Source organism: Ixodes scapularis, unplaced genomic scaffold (genome assembly GCF_016920785.2).
Source record: "Ixodes scapularis isolate PalLabHiFi unplaced genomic scaffold, ASM1692078v2 PGA_scaffold7__128_contigs__length_106722199, whole genome shotgun sequence".
Taxonomy (NCBI): domain Eukaryota; kingdom Metazoa; phylum Arthropoda; class Arachnida; order Ixodida; family Ixodidae; genus Ixodes; species Ixodes scapularis.
Window position 1 is genome coordinate 46,651,310 of NW_024609882.1, and position 20,424 is coordinate 46,671,733.

General features: G+C 47.5%; 1 protein-coding gene across 2 annotated transcripts in view; it reads left to right on the forward strand.

Moving 5' to 3' along the window:
• The window catches only part of LOC8027059 (putative extracellular sulfatase Sulf-1 homolog), an 86,848-nt gene that overhangs the window by 36,402 nt on the left and 30,022 nt on the right, over positions 1-20,424 (forward strand). For both annotated transcript variants that reach the window (XM_029979461.4, XM_029979455.3), the window contains exons 5-10: positions 1,873-2,023; positions 3,292-3,467; positions 12,575-12,703; positions 15,033-15,101; positions 16,923-17,034; positions 17,392-17,731. In XM_029979461.4, the coding sequence (XP_029835321.2) occupies positions 1,873-2,023; positions 3,292-3,467; positions 12,575-12,703; positions 15,033-15,101; positions 16,923-17,034; positions 17,392-17,731 (977 nt within the window). The remainder of the gene's footprint in view (positions 1-1,872; positions 2,024-3,291; positions 3,468-12,574; positions 12,704-15,032; positions 15,102-16,922; positions 17,035-17,391; positions 17,732-20,424) is intronic.

The following is a 20,424-nucleotide window of genomic DNA, read 5'->3' on the forward strand; positions in this document are numbered from 1 at the left end:
TGCCTTCAATGACCCACGACTTTGATTAAATTTGGTGGTCGTGTCTAAACTGTAAAAAACGGCCCGTGACCACGGAGAAGAGAGTGAGCGCGACTCAAACTGGTCAGTTCTCGATCGGCGTTTTTCAGGCACAAAAAGAAACCGAATTTTGAGGCGCAAATTCTGTTCTGGGTAGTTGGGCTCTCATATGTCATGTACAGCTAAAAACCTCAGCGAGCATGAGTACCCTGTCAGTGTCCCTTTAAGTCTCGGTTTGCAATTGGAGCGCTTTTTGGCATCGACGGCACTGCGCCCCATGGAGAAATAGTGCAACCAACATCTGCTTTGCTGTCCTCGCGCAACACAGCAGAGGCAGGTTGCCCTATTTCTCCACGGGGCGCAGTACCGTCAGTGCCGAGAAGCGCTCCGATTTCAAACCGAAACTTGGAAGCACGTCGAAGTTGTGGGGTTTTTCAAAAAGCTGTAAAATGCAGCGCATGCCTTCTATTGCACTCCAATTTTTTTATTTAGTGTTTTCCGATGATACTCAGCAAGTTTCCAAATAAAACCATGCCCTTAAACTGTCTTTAAAAAAATTAATTATGCAAATATAATTAACGAATTAATTATCCTGAACTTTAATAATTTTCCTAAATAGGTCCCTGGCTGAGGACCAAAACAAAACAAGCCTTTTTTGGTGCGATGCATAGTTTTTGCAATATTGAATTCGTCCATCCTTCGTGAAACACCCTGTATATCTGTTGCTCTGAAGCTGCTCCAAAATGTGAATGAACAAAGATTCTTTAAAACAAGATTTCTTTCTGTTCCGAAAATTGCTCCAAGCTCTAAACTGGCTAGACCACCCCAGAAGTTGCATGATTGATCGGCACGAACGTAAGTCGTGGGATGCTATTCCGCGGAGTTAGAGGATGCGTCGGTTAGTTGCAGGGTGTTACGTGTTGCATCGATTTGCGCGACGGTAAGTTCGGGATGCGTTTTTCGAGCGTGTGTCGCTTTGATAGGTGTGCTCGGAGATTTCGGCCATCTTTTAGTACGAAATGTGTCTGAGGGCAGGGATGCCTGCAGAAAGTGTGACTAAATGCCACGAAAAACCGTCGTGAGACGTGTGACTCGGGTTTTGGGGGAAAAGCTATAGAAAAGAAGCATAATGGAGAAGAAATGATGATAAGTTGAAAAGAGAGAATGAAATGAAAAAAAATGTGTGGCGAGTTGCTAGGCAGTTGTGTTGCATATGTGAAAAGTTGCGGCATCACAAACGTTTAGCGAAGTTCGTTAAGCCGAGCGTCTAGCCTGTTCAGTCAGACGCCTGCGTTCACGGAGCTCTTCATCGGATAATTTAACTTGTGGCACGTGTACACTTGAAATTTATAACCTGGTGATATTCCAGAACCTTCTGACCCTTCCCTCCTTGCCTACCGCTCCCCCTCACTCCACCGCCGGCCACACGACCACCCCGTTAACCAATCGGCGTCGAGCACCTCACCCGTCCTCTCTCACCTGTCAACCGATCAGTGTCGAGCCTAGCAGCCACGCACTCATCCAGGCTTCATTTTTGGGCTTTTCGAAACGCCGAACATCTAGTGAAAGAATGTTTCACGTTAACAACAGTTCCTAGACAGAGCAAGGCCTTAGTGCCAGGTCTTTTACGCCGCCAAGGTGAGGGTGGCCAGCTTGATGCAGTGATGTTCGTGTCGCGTCAACTTTTGGCCGGGGGTTTCGTCCTCATTGATTAAACACGAGTGCCAGCCAAGCGCCGACATGGTGATTGCATCCAATCTGTTCCCCGTGCTGGCCTCCTTCTTGTAGGAGACAGAAAAATCCAGGAAGCGTTGGCCTCTTTGTGAGTGAGCCTCCCTCCCTCCCCTTTTCCAGGACTCCCAGCTGGAACCATGCTCCCAACCAGGACAAGCAGTGGCTGTTGCGCTACACGGGCCAGATGGAGCCCATCCACATCCGCTTCACCGACATGCTCCACACCAAGCGGCTGCAGACCCTGCAGACGGTGGACGACGCCGTCGAAAGGGTGAGTGCGTCGAGGCTCCCCCTCTACTCCGGCTAATGTAGTGGTATTGCAGTTATAGTGCGCCTGTCCTGCCTTCCAACCAATGTAATATGCAGCCTGTACACTGTAGAGCAACTGTACAGTACCATACACCTCACCGTAGAGCTGTACTGGACTCTACACCCTGCAATTTTGTCGTAATGCGCGTGGTATTCTACGGTGCGTCACTATAGTGCACGGTATTCTCAACGTAGCGATTGTAGTGTGCCCTGAATACTGTGTGACACTGTGAGCGTGAACATGGCGCAGCCGCTTTACCGCGCTTTACTCGGACGGAGTATTGACGGGCACCAAAGGCTACCGTTTAGGTTGTTGTCCTAAATAAAAACTTCCCTCCACTGTAGTATGTTTTGTTGCAGCCATTAGATTTTAAGAGAAACCAGCAATCACTTGTTTATTTAACACTGTCTCGCTGTTTACCTAGAATTCCACGTTTCCGCAGTTTTTTTGGTTTTTTTTCTGTGGAATTTGGACGGTGTTTATTGGAGTTCATCTTTTGTCACAGATTTTGGATCTATCAAATTTTACATGCCTTAAATTTCTAATTGTCGGCAGTTTGGCATTCATTGCATTTTAGGTGCAATAAATGCTTATATTCTGAATTGTCTTAAACCTTATTCAGGCTTCTGAAGTAAAGGAGATGTTATCCACTGACTGGTGCATCAGAACTTCAGAAGGGACAAAAAGCCATTTTAAGTTTAAACAATATTTGGGAGAATACAGTATAGCACTATGTATGTCAAAAGCCTTATTGGTGCCTGAAGTATAATAGAGCCTGTTTTAACAAGTTCATGCATGCTGGTCAAAGTTTTTATAGCTGACAAGCCGCCCTTTATCGATCATCTGGGGTCAGAAAAAAAAGACTGCAGGAGCTTCTCCTCGGTATCGGTTACCCTCTACGGCTTCCTGACTTTTCGTCTTTTTTTTGTCATAAATTTCAGCGTCGGAAATTTTTGGATAATTCCGAATTGTCAGAAAGTTTACTGGCACATATGTGTTGAGGAGCCTATAGGATTTTGTTCAAAAACACCTAAGAACCCTACCTATGACCTGTCTGCAAAGGTTCTCATACTTCTTGATTTTGAAGAACTGCACTGCACTGGCACTTTGCCTTTAGTACCCCTCGTCAGCTTCTCGACACGGAAACGTTGGCACCACGGCTGTTCCGAAACGTGCCTTCAGCCTCGCTGCAGTTAGTCATGAACTGTGCGGCATTTCTCTCTTTGCAGCTGTACAAGGAGCTGGTGAGCCTGGGCGAACTGGACGACACATACATCTTCTACACGTCGGACCACGGCTACCACCTGGGCCAGTTCGGGCTGGTCAAGGGCAAGTCGATGCCCTTCGAGTTTGACATTCGGGTGCCCTTCTTCGTCCGGGGCCCTAAGGTGCCCCGCGCCACAAGGTCAGTCGACGCCTCCTCACTCTGTTGGCGCACCTTTTAAATGCGTGGAAGCATTGCACCCTTTGCCATTGGTAATGCTGACTGTCCCACGACAAAAGCTGCAAACAAGTGTTGCTTTAATAAACGTCGATTCCTTAAAAATCACTGAAATCCTTGACATAGTCCGTGGAAGGCTCAACAGTCCGTAGAAAGCTCGAGTCCCTGGAAAGCTTGTTTTCTTCCCATACTGTTCTAGCGCTTCCCCTGTGGCTGCACGGTCTGAGAAGTGGTGCGATAGAACCTAAAGCCGTCCCTCTCCCTCCCATGGTCATGGCTGTTAAAAAAACACAACCCAACCTTCCTCTAAGAAGTCCAAACCGGAAACTAGAGCAATGGCTTTTCTTGTGACCTGAAATTAGAGCCGTCCATCGTCCCAGAGAAAACTCGTCCCAGAGAAAACTTGACGAGATGAATGGTGAACCCAATTGTGTCAGTGGTCGGAGATTTGAAAGGAAACTGGAGCAGTCTCTCCTCAGGACCACTGACTTAAGCCTGTTTTGTAGGACACCATGTTTTAAAGCGTGGCACGCTTTTTAACAGAATGCCAAAATTCTTTCCATCAGTCTGTCAGTTTGTATGTGCATTTTCCGCTAAATTCAGCGGGAAAATTGACGTCGCGTGACCTGTGCACCCAGTCAGATTTCCTCTCTACATTTAGCGAGAAAATGAATAAAAACTTGATTCTTCTTCACTTCCTGAAACTATTGTTTGATGATTTTTATACTGATCTAAATGATTGCTTAATTATATTGCATTTCATGCGTAATAGGACTTTGGAGGTAAAGGTTGCGGCCAGCTATGTTGTTTCTTCGCCAACGTGATGTCAAAATTCAGTTTTTCAGATAAACTCGAATTGAGGCAAATTTTACCGGCTAGTGTTTCTTCGGATTTTGTCAGACTTATCCAAAAACAATGAGACCCAACTATTGGCCTCGAGATCGATTTAGAGGTGGTGCTACTCTCGCACTATCATCATCATCAAAGCGGGGATAGAAGCATGGCCGCCCCATAGGCTCTCCACGTTCACGCACGGGACTACAGTGGCTTAAAGGGGGTAGTGTAGTTACCGCGTAGCCTCCACCATTTATCGGTAACGGCCGCTCCTTGGAAGACGGTGTAGGTGGCGCTTCGATCCGTAGCTCCGTTGGGTGCCTCAATCGGCCGGCGGATAGAGGCAGCCTAACAGGCTTCATAACTAATATAAATACCTCAAAAACAATTATTTGTTTCCAGCGAACTTCCAACGACGGCCGTGTTTCAAAATTTACTCGATCTTACTCCAGGGTAAAGGTTTTGTACCCTTGGCATTCTAAAACCTACCCTCGTCCAGCATTTTTCAACCTGTGCTGTCACGTGATACGATCCGCCAGAGTAACTTGGATCTATTTGGGTAAGATTTGGAACACAGCCGACATGATTTGTGTTTGAAGGAGAGTAAAACTGTGAAACTAGCAGACGACAGTGTAGTCGGCAGCTGCGAATCGGCCGGAGCTGGCCGGAGCCAAGCTGACCAAGCGGCGAAGGCGGAGCCATAGCCGGAACGACGGTGCTGCAAGTGCCAGCGCCACCCGCGGCCGTCTTCCAACGCTGTGCCGCTTCTCCGGTTTCGTTTGTTACACTACCCCCTTTAAGCCACTGTAACGGGACGGTGTAGATTCTTGCATTTATTTTGTCGCACAGTATCGGTGGGAAAACAATTTGAGCAAAAAATGGAGCGGTACCGTTTGAAGCTTCAATGAAAATTTAATCCCCTCACTAGCGTACAGCCTAAATTTAAATAATCGCTGATGTGGATGCATCGTCTGCTCTAGGCAGACGTGGGGAAGCATGGATTACCACGACGGATGCCTGCTTCCGAGTGAACTGCTCTATATATGTTAAATATTTGTTTCTTTTAAAATAGATGTATCGGTTCACCAGTGTGGGATTCAACAAAACGATGAATTCCAACCCGGATAACATAATACGGGCACTGTGGGCTTTGAAATTGCAGGTTCGATGCATTTTTGCTTTTGCAACTTTTAGCTTTTGCAGAAATATAAATATTTAGCATGAAGAGGAGTTAGTGCTGTATCGGAAATTACCTTGCTATTGAGTTCCGCTGCAGCCAACGTTTCCCTTTACTGTGCCATGGTGTGGGTAAGTTTTTAGAGTCGGAACAATTCTACTACGTTGCGATGAGGAGAGAGTGCCTCTTCTAGTTACCATCCGGAAACTGTTCGTTGGCAGGATAACTGGAACAAGTGAAACAAAATATTCTAATATATCTGCTGTGGGTGGAACAAACAGGTGTAACTGAGCAATGCAGTAGCATGCCTGTTATTTAGATGCTTTTCTTGATAGTGTGGGTTCACCCGCTTCAATTTTCTCGGTGAGGGCCGCGGATGTCAAAAGGCTAATATAAATTTCTGGCTAAATAATCTTCTATTCAAACATAGTAAACTCTGCAACTCTAACAAAAGACCCGCACCACGACACAGACAGCATTGGCCACAGCGACACACTTTTGCTGATTAGGGCTAGTGACTTTCAGGAGACATTGCGCTCACACTCCGCCCTCACCTAACGCATATTGGGACTAGGCAGTTTATCGATTAACCTGCAGATTATTCAAGGGATGCTTTAATTGCGATATATATGTATATATATATATATATAGATGTATATATATATTTTGCCGTTTATTCAAAATCTTGTGCTGGAGAAAGTCAGGAAACAGTAAACAATGCCTGCTTTAATATTTCTTATGTTTTTATTTTTTTTCTGACACAGGCTTGCACGGCAAACCACTTCAGCATACTTGTGATTCTTATCGAGGGTGGTTATACTGTTTAAATATTAACTTAAAAATTACTTCACTTTAAAAGGCTTCCCGTGTTCATATTTCTGAAGGCGTCACAATGTGAAGTTTAAAATGGGAATGCAATATGCCATTTATGTCATAGTAAAAATAGTTTAGAAAAGTGTAGTTTTAACATCTTTCATGTAATATGACCGGTGAAAAATCAACTAACGGATTTATCAATGGATTAGTTTATTAAAGGGTAGTGATCAGTTGGATTAATTTTTTTATTCAAACCACATCTCCAATTAACATTCAATGTTTTATGAAAGCTATGGTTTGTGCGAGATAACAAATATATGTGTAACCAGTGGTTGTATACAAACCACAGCACTTATTCTGGAAGCCTCCAACTTAGTAATTATAGCTTTGCTGAATTTCCATGCATGTGAAACGATACAACACAACCTTTAGTAGGAAAAAATGAGAACAAGAACAACAAGCGTTTAATGAGGAGGGCTCAGCCAGCCGGAAACGGGCTTACGTCGTCGAGATCCGTGCTTTTAAACGTGCGCCCGTAGCAGACAACGCACTGCGGTATCTTCGCTTTCGTATGTTTCCGATTTCGGCCGCATGGTGGCGACACGGTTCGACCTTGATGCGAATAGTGTGCTTCTAGACGAGAGTTGTACGAGAGGTGATCAACAAGTTTTGCCTCCTATGCTGTAGCTTTTAATGCGAAAGCATTAACTGTCCCAAAGAGTAAACCGACGTCTTTGGCTTTGAAACCATACCAAACGTTGGCAAAACGGCACCTAAAATCTCTTTCCCGAGGGAAGCCGATTTCTGAAGGATAGGCTCCCGTTGGCTGGCACGCGTCATCGAGGAACGAGGCTCCCATTGGCTCTCGTGCGGCGTAATTTTAAAAAAAGCTACCACAGAAGCGCTCTTCATGACGGCGCAGCACATGCAGCGGCACCACCGCCAGTAAGAGAAGGAGCAGTGGCACGGTTACCTCACAAAAGCGCGTGCTCGGCTGTTTGCCGGCAAAACGTGGCCGTCTACGCCGCTACGCCGCAGACAAACTAAGGGAGCGGAAGAACTTCATTCATGCTTTCGCATTCACAACTCATAAGAAGTGTTTAGGTGTCCTCGGTCTTTTTTTTTTATTTGGTGACGGAATTGAAAGATGATATGCATTCGAATGAACGTTTGGAATCTCCTCTTTCCCAGGAACACATAAGTTTTCAATATACTGTAAACGACTGTGTCGGCCAATCCCCTGGTGGACCTCGTGCAGTATGGCCAGCATGTCACGTCAGAGCACCGCAGGAACCAGGATTCGGTTGTTGTAGAGTAGCAGCCCCTCGCAGACTGTGATGTTGCTCCTCGTGCTCCAAAAGCAACGGAGATGGGCAGGAACTTGTGACGCTCGCCGCGGCCACCCTTGCTTGCAGAGGCAAGCCAGATCTATGCAGGCACCGTCTTCTTTTTGGTGTTTGCACCGCTGCTCAAGACCCGTAGCAGTGAGGTCTTGCCATCCCTTCACAATGTTGTTCACGAAGCACTCTACATCGAGGGAGTCGACGTGCAAGCTGGCAATCTGTGTAGTAGCTGGAGCCCAGGAGAGGGTATCGGCGGTGGCGATAAGATTCCCAGGGACATAAAGTACCCGGAACTGAAAACGAAGGAGCCTCATCCGCAGCTGTTGAATTCTTAGAGGGATGAGGTCTAACTCAGCGTTGCCCAGTAGTGCAACTAGAGGCCTGTGATCAGTCTGAACATCGAACTGGATACCTTGCACAAACTGCTCGTATCGTTCAACCGGTCGGTCTGGCTGTACCTGGACTCTGTCAGGGTTAGTGAACGACTTGCAAACGCCACCGCACGTTGCTTTCCGGAGGGTTGTTGCTGCAGGAGAACCGCTCCGAGGCCGTAGGAGCTGGCGTCGGCGGACACAGTCGTGGGGTAGGTAGGGTCGTACCGGGCCATGCTGAGCTGAATAGCCGTTTCAGTTTCTGGAAAGCTTGCTGCTGTGCAGGACCCCAAACCTATGTACTGGTCTTCTGAAGAAGAGCCTGGAGGGGCACTGTTGTGTCCGATAAGTGGGGAAGAAAACGTCCCAAGTGGTTGGCCATTCCCAATCGTCTCATTCCACTCACGTCGGAGGGAGCCTCGATATCTGTGAACGCTTTGATCTTCTCTGGGTTGGGACTGATTCCTCTGTCGCTGACCATGACGTCCAGGAACTAGACTTCACGCGCCGCCGAAAAGACGCACTTGGAATGGTTGAGCTTGACCCCGGCTGCCTGGAGACTCTGCAAGACGTTGTGGAGGCGACGGTCGTGCTCAGCCTGAGTGCTGCCGAAGACCAAGATGTCATCGATCATGTTTACCACACCCTCGAGGCCTTCCAGCACCCGGCTCATCTGTCACATGAAGTATTCCGGCACCGAGCAGGTGCCGAAGGGGAGGCGTCGGAAGCAGAATTGCCCGAAAAGGGTGATGAATGTAGCCAGTTCTTGGCAGCTTTCTGCGAGCTTCACCTGATGGAAGCTTGCCGTTGCGTCGAGTTTGGAGAAGACCTGGGCTTGTCCAAGTTGTCCCAGAGTGTGCTCGACGGAGAGGAGTATGTGTCGCTCTCGCAGAACAACCTGGTTGGGGCGGGTCAGGTCAACACATACTCGGTAGTCGCCAGACTGCTTCGGAATGACGACAATACCAGAGCACCACTCCGTGGTGCCGTCAACATGGCGAATGACCCCGTCGGCTTCAAGTTTCGCGAGCTCGCGCCGGACAGCGTCATGGAGTGGAAGGGGAACCCTTCTTGGCGTGCTCAGCGAAAAGGGTCGTGTCCCGGGTTGGAGACGGATGACGTACTGCTCTCGCAGCTCTCCCAACCCGTCGAAGATGTCTCGGGAAAGAGGCGTGCGCTGCTGTGGCCCTTCGGAGCCGCTGACAGCATCTGCAAACCGGACGACACACAGAGCCTGGATTGCGGGGAAGCCAAGTAATGGGGTGGTCGATGCTGGCAGCACGTAGGTGCGCTGAACTCTGGTCGTTCCCTTCCACGTGAGAGAGGTCTCGAACGTGCCCAAAATGGTTAACACGTGGATTCCAGGTCCCGTGAGCTGGCCTTCTGCCAGTCGAAGTTGTAGAGGTAGTCCTGGAAAAGTCTCAAGGTATGGCAGTGACTTCGGCGCCGGTGTCGATCTTGAAGTTCAGGGAGTGACCGTCAACGAAGACTTGCATGAACTTGGCTAAGGGGCACAGCATCACCGCGTGCAGCTGAAGAGAGCCAAGTCAGTCCCGCTGTTCGCAAACTGCTGCAAAGTGACCTTTCCGCTTGCAGCGCCAGCATATGGCCTTCCATGCCGCGCAGTTCACACGGGAGTGAGTGGTGTGGCCGCAGTAAAGGCAGGGGCGGTCGCTGTCATGCTTGTTGCAGCCCCCATGCTTGCCAGTGCACATGCTCTTGCGCTGTTGGTTTTTTCCGGAGCGCTGTTGACCCTCAGAGTCATTCTTGCGTGTCTCAGCGACCGCGTGACCTGGAACAGACTCGGCAAAGAGTGTGTCACGTGCACACCCAGCGTCCTCGTGGACACGAGCCTGGAGGCGGGCTTCGTCCAGCGATAGCTTGGGACTTCAGCAAACCTTGTCGACGAGTGCCTTGTCGCAAAGCCCCGCGACGAAGTGGTCCCTGATCTGTCGGTCTTCAACTGCCGTCGACGTGTAACCGCATTTCTTGACGAGCGATTGGAGACCCGTGAAAAGCGCATCCACTCTTTCGCTGGGTTCTTGCATTCGATGGTGAAACACGATGCTTGTGTATACCTCGTTGGTAGGATGCACGAAGTGGCGTGTGAAGGCTTCTTTGACGGCGTCGAAGGACAGTGGCGCTTCCAAAGACGGGCTTAATGTCTCGAGTACACGCCGAGCCTCGTGGGAGCCCATGAAGTAGAGAAGAGTCCGTACCTGGACTTTGCCGGCGGTGTGGTGTAGTCCCGAAGCAAAGCGAAAGTCTTCGAAGACCGTAATTCATTGCTTCCGGGTGTTGGCGTTCGCAAAGTTGAACGGAGGCGGTGGCGGGAGGGACATGTGGGGACTGTCGAGCGGCTGTCCGTCAAGCCTTATCTCCTGCTTCGTAGCTGGTGTAGTCATGCTGGCCGTGTCGAGCGACGGGCGAGTGTTACGCTGCCGCTGTCGTGACCGCTTCTGACACCATGTCGTGGACTCGAATGATACGCACATACGCCGCATTCCAACCGGCAAGTGAAGTGACTTTATTCAATCCCGCAATAATATAGGCAAGCAACGAAAAGAGTGAGGGGGCGCCACTTGTGACCTCCCGTGTGTCACGCGTGCAGGGACCTTGTATAGTGCCAAAGACCGCAGCCCTCCGGCCCGCGGGTCGCTGCTGTCCTTCCAAAGACTCCTGTCTCGGGTCCCGCTGTTATAAACACAGAAATAAGCGCATAAATTGTGCCAAACTGTGCCAAGGGACTAACCCTGCTACATCGTGCTACAGTTTGCCAAAATATGGGTAATATGTGTCGCAGACTCGAATGATACGCACACACGCCGCGTCCCAACCGGCAAGTGAAGTGACTTTATTCAACCCCGCAATAATATAGTCAAGCAACGAAAAGAGTGAGGGGGCGCTACTTGCGACATCTACATCTGCCCTTCAGGGAAAAGACGCAAACTTGTCGTCTTCATAAATTAAGTCTCTCGGGCGTCTTGATGCGTTGCCCGAAGCAAGAAACTCTGCCCTGTCGCTGCAGCACAAGCAACAAGTTTTGTCACAACACGTCACATCAGAACACAACACAGCATAATGTACCCTTCATTTCTACAGCACTTGAAACAAATATTTTTAAAGCGAAGCTCTTAGGCGCCCATTTCCAGCTTGAGCGGCGTCGCCGTCGCCATCGGCGTAACCGCGCAGTTCATTATGGGACGCGTGACGTCACTGATGACGTTATCAGTGACGATGACAATGCCGATGACATCATTAGTGATAACGGTGTCATATGTGACGTCACTGATGATGTCATCAGTGACAATGACGTCATCGTGGTGACGTCATTGATGACGTCATCACGATAGCGATGACGTCATCATAATGATGTCATTGTTACATGGCAGGGGCCACGTGACCCAAGGGGGTCACGTGACCGCCTTGAGGTCACATGACCCTCGTGAGGCGACGGCGCCGCCGCTCGGAGGGAGGAGTAGCAGACAGGAGGAGGGAGGAGGGGTATACCCTCCCCTCAGTATCCTTCCCTCTTCCCCCTCAAGAGCTGCGCCCTAATTCGGTGTTACAAAGAGTTGTAAGCAACTTTCATTTTTATTTTTATGAGAATTTCTGCTGCAAAAGCCACTTTGGCTGCTTCGATACATTGTCTTGGCTGCTCCAAAAGCCACCTTTGCTGCTCTAAAACACTGATTTGGTTGCTCCGAAGACCACATTTGCTGATTCAAAAACACTGTTATGGCTGCTCCACAAGGTGCTCCAGAATGGCTTAGGCCAAGTACCTACATCACTGCGCGTTTTAAACCACAAGTGAAGATGTCGGAAAGTACGAGAGAAGATCTGCATCAAAACACAGGCTCTTTCGCCTTACTATATGTTGTATATCGTCGTCACCAGCATTACTATTTGTAGTTCCCCGCTTCATATCTGTGTAATAAGCCTTGCATATTTTTCATCATCAGATCTATCATTCTCATTAATCTTCTTCTCTCCTCTGTCAATATACCAGTTCATACTTTAATTTATGCCTGGTGGTGTCATAATGAGCAACATATTGCTTTTAAAAATAAAGTATACATTCACCCACCCTACTTTTCTTTTAAATTTTGCCCAAGCTTAAATTTTTGTATACTAATGCTCATTTCAGCTTATTTATTTAGTATTTTCTGATTTATGTTGTCTTACCTATATTCTGGCCATCGAGACTGGGACATGTCCCAATGCGATCCCTTAGCCAAAATGTTTGGAAAACCCTGATCTTGAGGGTTAAATTGGTATTCTACATTGACTTCCCGATGGTGTTAAAGTTTACTTTTTGGTTTGAGAAAAATATAACAGATGAAAACATACCTACATTCCTCAGTACAGTGTGTAGTTAAACGAGTTAGCATCTTGTGGCATAATTAGTATTGCCTTGCATTTTCCGGGGCAGTGTTTTTGTTGCTGTACCTTGTGTTTCTTTTTCCCATCCGTGCTTGTTCCCTGGGCCCTCACAATAGTGTGTGTCTTTTCCGATTCTGCATTTTTCAGGATAAAAGAGATAGTTCTGAATATTGATCTAGCGCCAACCTTTCTAGATATTGCTGGCGTTGAGATTCCGGATCACATGGATGGAAAGTCCATCTTCCCAATCCTGACTGATGCCTTTGCGTCCACAGCGTAAGCATGCCTTTCTCGCCTCTTTTTTTTTATTATGACCCTATTTTAATTTTTTTGTTCAGAACCATAATTGTTTAAATAAAATTAAATGCAAAGATGCAAGCGAGCTTCATCCAGCTCGCTTGCACCTTTGCATTTAATTGCAATTTAATCATAACCTTAAAATGCAAGCCTGTCACCCTTGTTGGTGTTAGACTGGTGGCAGCTGATAAAACCTGTTTGCTCTACTGACGTCTAACCCCTGGGCCGGTTTTCTCGAAGCGATGGTAAACCCATTTTGGTAAACCACGGTGCCTAGGAAGGAAAAAGTACCTAGGTACTGTAATAAACGGCTGGATATAGAACAACAATAATTATTTTTGATTGGGCAATAAGATGCGCCATCTATCGGTGAAACAAGCCAGTCATTTTGTTTATCCTTTTTTTCCGCTGGTTGTTATCGATCTAGTATGGTATTTTAAGCCAAAATATAGTAATGTTGTACTTGAAGACCAATTTATTTGCTTCCGATGGTACGAAGAAATTTTAGCTACTATGCCATAGTTTGTCGACGAATATTCGAAAATCTAAAAAACATTTCCTTCAATATGTTTCGCCATAAACAACGCATAACTTTCCCGTGTTCCTTCCAGTCTGGCAACGCCGGTGCTGTATATAGTCTCGTTTTTGTTCCTTGCAACGCACGTTTCTGCAATTCCTGCTGATCTCAACTGTTTGCCCTCTCTTCCATTTGCCCAACCGATCCACCGGTGACAAGAAGCTAAGCTCCTCGTCACCGTTGAATCGCTGGCCACCGGGGATATGTAGAAACCTCAATGCTGTCGGCATACTGTCGGCGCACTGCGAACAAAAAAAACAGTACAATGTCTCAGCTGTTCACCAGGAACGAAGACTTTATCGTGGATAACCCCCTTTCTCCGCAAAGTAATCGCTGCTCACGAGTTGGCATGCATAGTGTAACAAATTAAACGTGTTAGAATAAATATATACCAACACTCGTTCGCAAAACATTTTTTTACTCACCATAAAAACACTTGTAAGGCTTATGTACCGTCATATGTCTTGGATCCCGGACTGCTGAAGAGTGATGCGTTCGCGGAATGCTGCCGTCGGTTAGTTTAGTAGTCCCTCTGAACTACCGCTTTGCTTGACGTGCTAATAGGTTGATGGTGCGTCATTAATATAACAGCCGGATCGAAATGAATGTTCAGCAGAACCAAGCAGAATTATTAGCCCTCGTTGAGCGACGCCACAGCCATTTTGCTTCTAGGTACTGCTCCTCCCTCGGCGCCCATGCTCTCCAAGTCACGTGACCTAGAATTCCCCCTTCTAGGGACAATAGTTAACTTCAAACCACTGTTCGCGTTCGAAAAAACGGGCCCTGGTTAGCTCAGTCGGTAGAGCACTCCAGCTGTAATGGAGAGGTCCCGGGTTCGATACCCGGACCAGGCGGATTTTTTCGGTCGCGCACCAGTCACCTAGTTGTGTTTGGAGATTTGTGTATGTCCTTTGTCCCTCTTGTTTCCCTTCTCCAGGGATTATTTTTGCCATAATTGTTTGGTGTCACAATAATAGGCTGACAATTGACCAACATATGTAAGTGCTTAGAAATTGTTTGAAACGGAGGCTCTGTCACTAGTATTCAATAGACTATGGCAGTGCATAGAAATACTAGAGCATGTTATTATTATTGTTTTTGTTTTCAGTTTCTATTCATAATTTGTAGTGTGTAAGTTTTGGTGTGCAAGCGTGAAGGCCGTATGCTTGTTCTTGAGCACCTAATAAAATTAATTATTATTATTATTATTGTGTTCATTTCCTTGTGTATGGGTATGGAGAGGAATTGACATTTTATACTGAGTGCATTCTTAGAACTTACAGTATTTTGCAACTGTATAGCTCTATAGCTTAGTATTGCTTGTAGCATGTTTCAAGATTTGGATTAGTATTTTTATCTACTGCTGGGGTCAAGTTCCATGACCCCCTGTAGGCCCAGACAGACCTACACTGTGATGCGAATTTTGTGAATTATTATTATTATTAACGTTGTGCAATGTGCTTCAATCCAGAACAAGATATGCAAATACCTTAAAAGCTTCAGTGGGTCAAGATTCTCTAGACATCCACATTACTGACTCTATCGATTTAAATATTGTACATTTGTACTCGCACCTAAATTGCCGCAACACTTGCGCGAAAGAAAGAAAGGTTAGGGTGGGGGGCGATGGGTGTCAGTAGAAGAGACTGCAAAGTTTTTTCTTGGGGTGGGGAACTTTTGGTGCTGTGACGTGACTGTGATCACTTATTTTTCTCTTTATTTTTTTTCCAGAACTGGTAATAACCAGGTAGAACCAAAACGGAAGAAATCATGGCGTGACACTTTCCTCATTGAGAGAGGGTGAGTTACAAAAGAGTCATAAAAAGCAGAGTCAATTGCTGTGCCTCAAAAGTTATGAAAAAACAAGTGCAGAAAAGACGCAAAAGGTCTGACAAGCTGCGCAGCACAAGGCTGCTTGTGTCGCGCGGCTCGTCTCTTTCCCAGCGTGTTTTTTCGGTGATTTTTCTAAACTTTGAGACAAACGAGACTGGCTTAATTGAATGCTTTGCTGCTGTGCCTAATGTTGCTAGTTGTGGGTATAGGATGACTAATCCACATAGAGTTAACATAATAAAGGGAAAAATCCCACTCATTTCGGCCGCTTCAGAACGTCGGGGCATAGGCGCAGGCATCAGCGGTCCCGGTGGGACTGCATTACTTCCGATGTTTTTATATACACAAAGAAACAGTAAAACATTGCTTGCAAGGTCTGTACCTGGTGTTTTACCAGCTTTGTCTTGTACGACAACGCCGCCTTCGTGCATTACTTTAAAACATATAAAGTCGACGAGCAGTTGAACAGCCTCGACTTGTTGCAGCAAAACAATTATTTCGCCGTGTTCGTTTTGCCGCAACACGTCAAAACACCCCCCCCCCCCCCCCCCCCCCCCCCGCTAACCCATAACCCATGACCATTTCAAATGCCCTGTGTTTTTGGTAGTTGCCATCGACAGTCCCTCTGCAAGTTGGCTAACGCCCTCTTGCTGCGCTGTCAGGGGTGGGCGGGACATTGAAAGCATAGTCGATTAAGCGGCGGTTACACGTGTGCACTCATCTTTACTTTTTGCATGTAGCAGACGACGGGAAAGGAGTGCACTGTATTGCTTGATGCCGGGTGCGGGAACGAACGTTTTGAGTGCTTTTTGAACGACCTTGAGTCCGCGGTGTCCACCGGATGGTGTCCGCTGCTCGTTACGTTGCCCACTCAGAACGTCGTCTGCAGGGCCACCGCTGGTCCGGTCGTTTCTATTTTAATTGAAAACGAGAATCCTGAGCTGGTACAAAGCTTAAGAAAAAATGGACAAATGGTGAACTTTGTATCCGACATAGAAATCACTTCTGATACGGCTTGTTATCCAGTAAGCGGTCAAGATGCGATTTCCCTTTGTTCTTCTTGAATTCTCTAGTGAAGTTGGCTGGGAGCGCTTACTGTTTTCACAGTTTTTTGGGGCTTCTTACTGGTGGTGGTGGCATTTGCAAAATTGCCCATTGCATTGTATCAGTTCAGAGCCTCTATTTTGGGTCAACCTTGGTGTAATACAGATTATTAATGCATTAGCATTAGTACCCACATGACAGCGAAAATCCGACACTATCCATCTGTGGACAAAACGGTAGAAAGGGAAACGCGCCACGAAGACGGGGAGGTTAGTGAAGGACAAAAAGCGAGAGGGAGGCGACTTGACGGGGCGGAAGCCAATGCGAGTGCAGGAAACCGGTGAGCAGCGAAAGCAGCGTGGTAGTGGATGCCGTGCAAGGTGGGCAAACGAGACAGAGGAGGAAATGCAGAACCTAGCTTGGCCTTGTCAAGATGCTTTTTAGCAGGAATCGCTCCAGTGTATATGGCACGACATTGTCGGTGCAAACAGGTGATCACTCGGAATAGGAAGGCCGTCATCAAAACTAATTGTGTGGTATGAAGCGCAGGTGTGGGGCACAAACCTAAGCGGTAAAATTTAGGGCCAGCAAATACTGTTCTCATAAATGCAGAAAGTGCCGACGTCATGTTTGCTCCAGCGGTGTTGCACTAGGTGCCTTGAAAATGAAGTTTTGAACCTGACTTTAAAAGGCACATCGATTAGGACTATGCATTGACCTATACGACCCCGTGCCGTCTTTCAGGAAGGTCACGAAAGAGTACCTATTTGAGGGCCTGCACAAATCCACCCGAGAGCGCAACGTTCACGTCAAGTGCTCGTCTGGGAGGCATCCCTCGCCATGCCTCGCAAATCAGGTGAGTAGTTTTCCGTCCCAATCAATTCCTCTGCAAAAAAAAAAAAAGAAAGAAAAAAGGTCACACCAAAAATCAAATGTCGCATTGCACGTGACACAGGTGGTACATAAGCCCACCTGTGTCGGAGCAGAGCACGCCGGTGCAGAGCATGCCGGAGGGTTTTAGTATGGCCTTTCTTTGCCGCAACCCAAGATGCGAGTGTCTCGTGCTTGCAATGCCACCAATCTGCAGTCACATTTTCTTTTTTTTTAGCCTGCGAAGCATTGTATTTTTGGCACTTTCACAAGCAGTAGCTTACTGCCAGCTTCCTGGGCTTTGCACACATCCCTAATTTGGTGTCCCCACGCTTGGACGCAGAAATGGGAATGTGTCCACGACGGGGAACGGTGGCACATGCGACGCTGCAAGCTGCACCCACGCCATCGCAAGGACTGTGTCTGCTCCGATAATGGAGCAGACTCTGGAACAGTTGCGCTCGAATCGAGTTCTGGCTTGGATTTGGGTGGCTCCGGCTTGGATCTGGCTGGCTCGGAGCTCGCGCCGTCGAAAACGGTAGTTTTCAAAAAGCCCAGGCCCGTGGCGCACTCTATGCTGGCGGCCGTGGACTCAACCGGCCATTTTGGGAGCTTGAGCTCAAAACTGACTGCCGAGGAACGGAAGCAGCAGCGGAGGTTCCTGCGGGAGCATGTCGGACGAGGTAATAATAACAGTATATTAGTAGTAGTACTAGCCGCAATAGTAGTGGGGGTAGTAGTTGTAGTTATAATGGTAGCGGTAGTAGTAATGGTTGGGGGGGGTGGCAGTAGCAGTACTAATAGCTCTATTTGTGGTGGTAGTAGCAGTAACTATAGTGGCGTGGTGGTGATGGTAGTAGTACTAGTGGCCTCCACGAAATAAGCTATAACAAACACCACTCTAAAGTTAATCGCCAGGTGTCAACATTCGAGAAACCCGAGAAAGCAATCCTTTTTCCCTAATAGAGGCAAACTTTTGAATCTCGAGGTATGCCTACCCCTCCCAAATGACAGTTGAGGGGCTGTCTTGTTATCGAGATAGATGCAGTAAAGCACTGCAGAAGCCTACAGACCTTGTAAGGATACATGCACATGCTAAGGCATGTTTACCATATAGTTATGCATCAATGGATGGTTCAGATTTCCTAAGATAGTGCTTAAACTGGGAGAACACTTTACTTCGGTGCAGAAACGGCCATGGAAATTTAGGTGCTCGGGTTGCCTTGGAGGGTTCCTGGAGGAACCCCCGAGAGTTCTTGGGGGAACCTCTGAGGTGCCTTGGGGAACCTCTGGGGGTTCTTGGAGAACTTCCGAGGGTTTTTCAGCGAAGTTGTTATGCGCTAAAATCTGGGAAAAAAAATGCGTCCACGGATGTTGACAGAAAACTCCCCATTGGTCGTGGCAAGTATGAATGAATAAGAATAAAAAATGAAAGCCGTTTACAACTCCCTGTAATGCCGAATTAGAACGCGGCTCTTGAGGAGGAGGAGGGGAAGGTATACCCCTCCTCCTCATCCTGTCTGCTACTCCGAGCGGCGTCACCGTCGCCTCACGAGGGTCACGTGACGTCACCGGGGTCACGTGACCTCACCGGGGTCACGTGACCCCTGTGGGGTCACGTGACCCTGACTTTATCAGTGATTCATGTGCGACGTCATCATGATGACATCATTGTCACTGATGACGTCATCAGTGACGTCATCGTCATCGTCACTGATGACGTCATCAGTGACGTCATTGTCATTGTCACTGATGACGTCACGCGTCCCATAATGTACCGCGCAGTTACGCTGACGGCGACACTGCTCAAGCCGGAAACGGGCACCTAAGAGCTGCACTCTAAAAGAGGGGGCAACCAGCGTGAGTCAGCCTTCCTTGGCATTATTAGATAGTGAGGTCCCTTGTTATCATCTCTAGGCATCGTCCTTGAGGTCGTCCTAGAAGTCGTTCTTAAGGTCGTCCTCGTGGTCGTTCTAGAACTCGCCCTTGACGTCGTCCTAGAAGTCGTCCTTGAGATCGTCCTAGAAGTCGTCCTCGAGGTCGTCCTAGAAGTCGTCCTCGAGGTCGTCCTAGAAGTTTTTGAGGTCATCCTAGGCGTCATCTTCGAGGTTGTCCTAGAAGTTGTCCTTGAGGACATCCTTGAAATCGTCCTAGGTATCGTCCTCTAGGTATCGTCCTCGAGGTTGTCCTAGAAGTTGTACTTGAGGTTGTTTTGGACGTCATCCTCTAGGCATCGTCCTAGACGTCGTAAAAATAACAGCTTCACGGGTCTTCCATCTTCACATGAAGTGGAAGGGTTCTACAATTTTTTAAGAGAACTTTAGAGGGTTCTTCAGGGAACGTCTTGGAGTTCTTGAAGAACGTTTGAAGGTTCTTGGGGGAACCTGCGAGGGTTCCTTGGGGAATTTCTGGGGCGTTTTGGGGAACCCCTGGGTGTTCTTAGGGAACCTCTGGGTGGTCTTGGGAACCTTTGAGAATCTTGGGGGAATCCATGAGGGGTCCTGGGTAACCTCGGGGTTTTCGGGGAACCTCCGAAGGTTCTTGGGGTAAGCTGCGAAGGTTCTTCGGGGAACCTCTAAGGTGTCTTGAGGTAACCTCCAAGGGGTCTTGGGAACCTTTGAGGGTTCTTGGGGGAACCCCTGTGTTCCTAGGTACCTAATTTGAGAACAGATGACCCAACGAACTAGTCCCCGCCAGGCAAATCCGCAATATACTCGAGTCAAGCCTTCCAAAGCAACCAGATTGAAGAAATGGAAAAACTTAAGCCTCATGTTGACAAGCCAAGCAGTAACCACTGTTTGCGTCAACAGGTCTACTTCTAGAAGCAACGAAAAATGACAAACACGCACCTCAAATAATTTGTTCCCATCAAAAAGTCACCACAAGAACAGACGCAACATCTGGTTCCGTGGAGGCCGCCAGGCGGTTTCAAAAGATTAATGATAATCCCCAACACCGACATTTGGTGCTCGTACGCTTCTCATCAAAAGGCAATAAAAGGAAGCACATGAGAACACAAGAATTTTTAAAGAAATCAGCACAACCAGAAACCCACCGAAGATTGTTACAATTAATTTCATGTTCGTGGCCCGACTTTTGTATGGCACGAAAATTGTTAATAAGTTATTTTGATGTTTACCATCAAAATAATGAGTCAGAAATCTTGCGTTTTCTCACTGGCTCGTGATTGGGCCTGGTGGCTCATCCCTTCGGCTTAAGTTAAGTTTATAGTATAGTGAGACAAAGTAAAGCCCATCCAAGGAGCATTATACATACAAGTAAAAATTTGTTATTGATAAACTGGACTCTGCTGAGCCCGTCGCCTTCAACTCTTAACCAACTGAGTCCAAGATCTAACTGCACACTCTTTAAAAAC